The 6,742-nt window shown below is 36.4% G+C and overlaps 1 protein-coding gene across 3 annotated transcripts in view; it reads right to left on the reverse strand.

Moving 5' to 3' along the window:
- LOC109848652 (probable protein phosphatase 2C 41) overlaps positions 590-6,742 on the reverse strand; it is a 14,551-nt gene continuing 8,398 nt past the window's right edge. For all 3 annotated transcript variants that reach the window (XM_020418269.1, XM_020418268.1, XM_020418270.1), the window contains 3 exons: positions 6,540-6,742; positions 1,113-1,267; positions 590-1,012 (listed from right to left, as the gene is read on the reverse strand). The exon at positions 6,540-6,742 is cut by the window's right edge and continues 74 nt beyond it. In XM_020418269.1, coding sequence (XP_020273858.1) covers positions 872-1,012; positions 1,113-1,267; positions 6,540-6,742 — 499 coding nt within the window. In that variant the 3' untranslated portion in view covers positions 590-871. The remainder of the gene's footprint in view (positions 1,013-1,112; positions 1,268-6,539) is intronic.

The raw sequence follows: 6,742 nt of genomic DNA on the forward strand, positions 1-6,742 counted from the left end.
GCTGAATGTGGAGGTTAAACAATTAGCCAGTACTTAACATAATTTTTAGCATATGTAAATCAAATTTGAGCTTATATACATATTAATTGGGATAGGATAGGATAATTGAAACTTATACCTATTAATTAAAATTAATTACAATAGGATATATGATATAATGCAATATCTAAAATGGTCAAGGGTTTTTTCTTGTCTCGATAAAGTTTTTATCAAACTCTCACTCGACAGTATGACATGATATGATAGTAGAACTCCAATTGTCATGAGCAGGCCCCACTATGAAAACTGTGAGCGCTAAATTTAAGGAATTATTTACAGCTACTGCCACCGGTATTCCAAAAATCATTTTTTTGGAGTACCAAAGACGTCGGCTTTGTAGAATTGCTTTTGTGCGAATTTCTGCAAAGCAACGCAAGCTCATTCATGCACACCATCAACTAATTTTATGAAAAAGATTGCGAGTATCGAAATACATTGTGCAGCTGAAATGGTCCCATTCACCAAATAAAACTGTATAATACTTGCTTGAGATAGACAGTGACGGAGCACAATTTAGCCTTCCCTGAGATGAATAAATACTTATAAAACATCTTAAAACATAAAACTTTTGCTAATCATTAAGTAAATTCACTGCCTATCACTGGATATAAATTTCAACCACGAAGGAACTTGAAACAAGGTAAGCTCATATTAACTAAGACACTACAAAGGAATCAAACAATATCAAGAGAAACATTTACAAGTGAAAGCAATGAGGAGACCATGACAACTATTTTCGTTGTCCAACTATTTGGAAGCCGAAGCTATATAACATACGAGTCTAAAATCGATTCTCTGAGGAGGTCCATTAATGAAGTCCAGTCATGCACGTTTATGCCTTCAGTCGTACAACAACACATGATATGTCATCTTTACTCTCTCGGTTAACTGCTTCAGTCGTCAACTGCTTAGCTGCCGCTTGAGGGTCCTTGATCTTTACAGCAAGGTCAACTGCCTCTTGGTTGGTCATAACCTGGAAAATTACAAGAGAAAGGCTTCAATTTTTTTTTAATTTTATTAATTAAACTAAAATGTATGGTAGGAGAAATAATCAGCATATGTTTAGTGTGAACCTTCCAAAGACCATCGCTTGCAATGATGAGGAGTTCAGTATCGGAAAATATATCTTGTACAGTAATGTCAGGATCTGAACGTAAATGAGATTTGAGGCTCTTATCTCCAAAGGCACGGGAAACAGCTAATTGACCATTAACTCTTGGAACATCTCCTGGTGGTTAACAAAGAAAGATCAATGTTATTTACAATTAACTCCTTACCAAAGATAATTCAAAATAAGCTGCAGCAAAGGAAATGGATTATACGACAAAATTAATGAATGTAGCCAAAAGATGGCCTTTTGGAAGGCTTCATGTCTACATCTCAGGCCAGATCCCGCTCTTTCGTTAAGCTGGCTGGCTCTTTTTTCTGGGTTCCGAATCAGGTCATGTCTATCATGTTAAAGTTTTAACCCTAAATCCATATTTCTCTAGAAAAACTTTGTTATTTTGCATGTTCGCTTGAATTTATTGGGTTAGATCTAAATTTACTAGATCGACACCCCATCACCTATTGAGAATATAACACCACATTCAGAATGATGTATAAAAGATCCTGATAGATATTAAATCTAGCTGTCATCATGATTGATAGACGTGCAATTCCATGAGCAAGGACCATCACCATACAATGGGTAATATCGAACATGAGTAGCAGGCGATTCAACATAATTGCCTTTTCATAAAGTATAAAGCAAATCAAGGTTCATAATCAGCACCCTGAAATGTTTTGGTGTGCTGAATCGCACACGGTTCACAGTTTCACGGATAGATTGAGACTTTAGCTAAAAACCTGCTACCACCCTCTTCCTTTCCTCTCTAAACCTCTTTGGGAAAACACGACACTAAGGAAAACATAAGAGATTGATAGATGTGTGATACCTTTAGCAGAGACTGTGACCATTACATAGCGTAAATAGGAAAGGATTCAAATAGTTACCTACGCCATGAATATGTAACCCGAATCAAGTTTAATAAGGGAAATTGCCTTTGGTCAGACTGGATATCTTCTAACCAAATCAACTTTCATTTAACACAAGTCAAACCCGCATGGTGTTTTGATTTGGGTTGTACGAGACAACATGAAATGACCTATTAAACTTGATCTACATTTGAGATGCATACATAGTTACATGCATGTGCTACTTAATTATGTTAAAAGACATAACAATGACAAGCACAATTATTGCATAGGTACAGGTAATCAACCAAAATCTATTAGAGATAGTTGAACTGACAACAAAGAAAACACAGGAAAACAAATTTCAGGATACAGCAGAAAGTCTGAGATTCATGAGCCAGATTCCTATAGAGACATCAACCATTGATTTTGGGCCTCTTTTTTCCTCCTATTATTGGCATTTAGTAGAGATGGATTACCATTGTCATATTTCGACAGGGACACATGTCTCAAATACAACATTGTCCAAAATCTAGATGCATAGACATGGATTTATATGTATAGCTTTCTTGAATTTGTGTACATTTCACTCATGAATATATGTAGAGGGTTGTTATTAATATATAAAACCTATGAAGCACGGACACGCATAACATGAAGCCGTGTCGTGTCGTGTCCGTATCGGACACACGTGTCGAACACACGTATTCTATGTATTTTTTAGGATTTGCCTCGTGTCGGCGTGTCGGATGGCCGTGTCGGATCCGTGTCCGTGCTACATAGTATAAAACAACCTAAGTTAAAGAGTTCATATAAAAAAGATAGCACCAGTTATAAGGGGGAATAGCGTACTTCATCTTAGACATATCTTTAAGGTGAACTAATGATTTAGTTCTCTAAATGTAGGAATTTGACATACATTATCCATATTTGGGTGTACCAGAGGTCGTCTCTAAATACAGGGATTTGACATACATTATCCCTGTTTGGGTGTACCAGAGGTCCAGATTACACCAGTTACTGGTTGAGGTACACGTCATACATGTCATACCACTATACATCTATTTGCCAGGACCAAGGATAGTATAGATGGACAATTCGCTATCCCTAGTGCTTTTTCCCAAAAGAAAAAAGTGATTTTCATCAGTTTATTAAGGAGAGCTGAAGCAACAAATTCAGAATTCTTAATTTTTTAAAAGTATTTCAAATCGTTAGCTACGCATGTAATTGTCAGTCTATTAGATATATGTTAATCATTTAGTTAGTTACTATTCTTCGTCTGTTGTATACTTACTTTATTTGATTCAAGATTGGTATTCGAGCATGACTAAATCAGAACTAGTGATGCCATATTTTCAATATGATTGATTGCTTGGGTTTACTTAAAAGGCAGTTGGTCTAATCAGAATTAAAGAAGCTCTGAATGAGATATGAAAGGAGGACTGGTACTAGATCTCATCACCTTTCCCGACTCATGTACCTATTTATATTATCTACCTATTGCTCATTTCAAAGGTTCTTCCTTTTTTTCCCTAACTATTTTGATTCAACAATGTTCCTCGAAGAAAGATCAGTTCCATAACTGAAGCTTCAGTTTAGGTTGAGGTCCATAAAAGCAGTTCAAATTTTCCAGAATATTTTTTTATTAAGATACATTACATTCCATTCATATAACCATCCATCAACGTGACTGATGTTAAAAGATAGTTAACAGTAATCATCCTATAAGAGAACCAGAACTTCCCTTAGGAAATTGTGAATAAAGAGTGACTACAATCCAGAAACCAATGCAAATTCTTCATACGACAAATAAAAACCAACAAAAAGTCCCACCACAAATGCCAACTGGACCTAAATAGTACAGTTATTAACTTGGGATACATCCATGTATGATCGGATTTACATATGGTGTCTTTTTCTGCTTTGTATGCTGACATGAGCTTTAAATTCCAAAACTTACTCTAGTGTTTCAAGAGGAAAACCCATCTGAAGTAAATATCATATTGAAACTGAATAGCTCTAATAGAAATTGGGGCATGAAAGCTACAGGTAAATAACAAACGGCAATCCACCACAAATCCACTTCAAGATAAGTATGGTTTAAGGGGATTTGCAATAGAGTGATTCAATGCAGTAAAGAGAGTACATGAAACAATAAGTTTTACAAAACAGCAATAAACTTTCATGGTTTTTCTTAGGGCTAAATTATCATCTTGATATATTTTGTTGACTCTAAGTACCAACTTGGTATATTTTCGTACTCCGGCGTCAACAAGTTATATAAAGGTGGGAGACAGTGACAACAAGTATTTTCTGGTCGGAGCAAAATTTTCGTTGATTAAACGTCACGTGGTTCATCACGTGATGCGGATTCGACTTCTTACATGGCAGGTAGTTGGCCTCATTAATTTCAACTGAAAAGGTTTTGTTCAAGGTTATCGATAGCGGATAGCGCCGCGTAGCGGTGAGGCATCGCTAAGGCTATTTCGGGCTATTGCGGCAAAATAGCGGTAAAAAGCATAAAGTCAAATAGAGGTCTAATTTAGATATGTATAAATACTAAAAAAGAAAAATTAAAGAAAAATCTAAAAAATCTGAAAGTACATATTGGATGATTTAAAGAGATCCTAAACATGAAATAGACATGTAATCATCACGTAATACCGAAGATGACTGGAGGAATCAAAAAGTCGTCGTCTTCGAGAAAAAGAGCTTAGCGGTGACAGGACTGTCCTAAAAGGGCTAACGGTGAAGGAGGTGAGAGGAAGTATCAAGGTAGGTGCCAAAGGCTATGAGAGGTGGTGAAAGTATGCTGAAAATCACAGGAGACGATGGAATACAATGGTCAAGGGTTGAGTTTAATTTTAAAAAAAATAAGCCTCAAACCGCTTTTAAATAGCAGTCAAAAAGTAAATTTCGAATGCAATCGCTCACTATTTACCGTTATGACACACTATTGACCGTTTTTACGAACAGACATATTCCGCAATATGTCATCGCTATTGCGCGATAGCGTAGCGGGCGATAACGTCGTGGCAAGGACCGCTAACGCTATTAGCGTCGTTATTGCGGGACTATTTACCGCTATTTATAACAGTGGTTTTGTTCCCTCAAATTAGGGCTTAAAAGGGTGTGGTTGGGTGTTCTTCTTCCTCCTAGGATTGAAATTGGATTAAGACAATTGAAGTTGGATGAGAATCTCTGCAATTTGAGGAAGAATTGTTCTCTGCCTCACATGAACTAAGATTAGAGGGCGAAGAGGGAAATTTTTGGGGATTTTTTCATAAATATTAGTTATATATCCCACTTAATCTGTGTCACATAAGCCCAATTAAGCCACATAAGACACAAATGACGAGTCACATGAGGTGATCTCGCTGGAAATTTTTCTCCGGCCAAAAAATACCCCTTGTTGTCACATTGTCCCACTTTATATACATTATCGTCACCAGAGTAAGAATATATACCAAGTTGGTACCAATGTTTTAAATATAGGCTGATAAACTGATATTATCGACGATTTATCGGTATTTGGGGTCTTCCGCTATGATAAGTTCGACTCTAAATCGGTTGTCATTTTTGGATGTTTATCGCCGATAATGCGGTGATAAAGTGAGTTATTGGCCGATATTGTTAGCCTAAAAATCGGAATTATCGTCATTTGGTTTGAGTTTTAGATTTCGGGCAATAGGCATCTATTCAATGCACTTTAAATCCAACCCGACCCAAGTTTCTACCATTGGTAAGTGATCCTAAACATAATTATTTATATTTTGGTATGTTTATGTTTTATTAAGTATGGTTAGATTACATTTTAGAATATTATATTATGTATATCATCATCCGATAATGTCCCTCTGATAAATACTACTTATCCCTGATATATCCCCGATATCCACTATCCGATATAAATTTTGACTGTCTGATAAATCCCTGATAACTGATATTTAAAACATTGGTTGGTACTTAAGGTTAACAAAATATACCAATCTGGTATTTTAGCCTTTTTCTTCGAAAACTACCAAAAACTTTGTTTACTTTAATTAAGCATTGCTATTTTTTTATTCTAAACTATCATCCACTCCCCTCTGTTAGTGTAAGTGATAACCTTAGCATCCCAAATCATTCTCATGCCAATACTCAAAAATTTTCATATTAATTAAAGCCATTCTAATACCCAACAGAGTCCAATGGCCAACCTTGAAGCGTGTGTTCATGTATGCGTGTACATATAAAAACTTTTACCATCATCAAAGCTAACATACACCAACAACTAGTTTTGGGCTAAGGGTGAAACCTAGCATATTTGAAACGAAGCCGCCTCTATTATCTATACTGCCTCGTTCTGTGGTTGGCTCATGATCAACCGTCATTCTCATGCCAATACTCAAAAATTTTCATATTAATTAAAGCCATTCTAATATCCAACAGAGTCCAATGCCCAACCTTGAAGTGTGTGTTCATGTATACGTGTACATATAAAAACTTTTACCATCATCAAAGCTAACATACACTAACAACTAGTTTTGGGCTAACGGTGAAACCTGGCATATTTGAAACGAAGCCGCCTCTATTCTCTATACTGCCTCGTTCTGTGCTTGGCTCATGATCAACCGTCAATTGTATTGCCTCCCCACCTTTTGCTACCACTGCTCGTGAGTCACCAACATTTGCTATCCACAACTTCCTGCCATTTATAAGAATGGCAGTTACTGCAGTGGATCCACCTCGTCCCAGATCAGGATTG

Source organism: Asparagus officinalis, chromosome 7 (genome assembly GCF_001876935.1).
Source record: "Asparagus officinalis chromosome 7, Aspof.V1, whole genome shotgun sequence".
Classification (NCBI taxonomy): Eukaryota; Viridiplantae; Streptophyta; class Magnoliopsida; order Asparagales; family Asparagaceae; genus Asparagus; species Asparagus officinalis.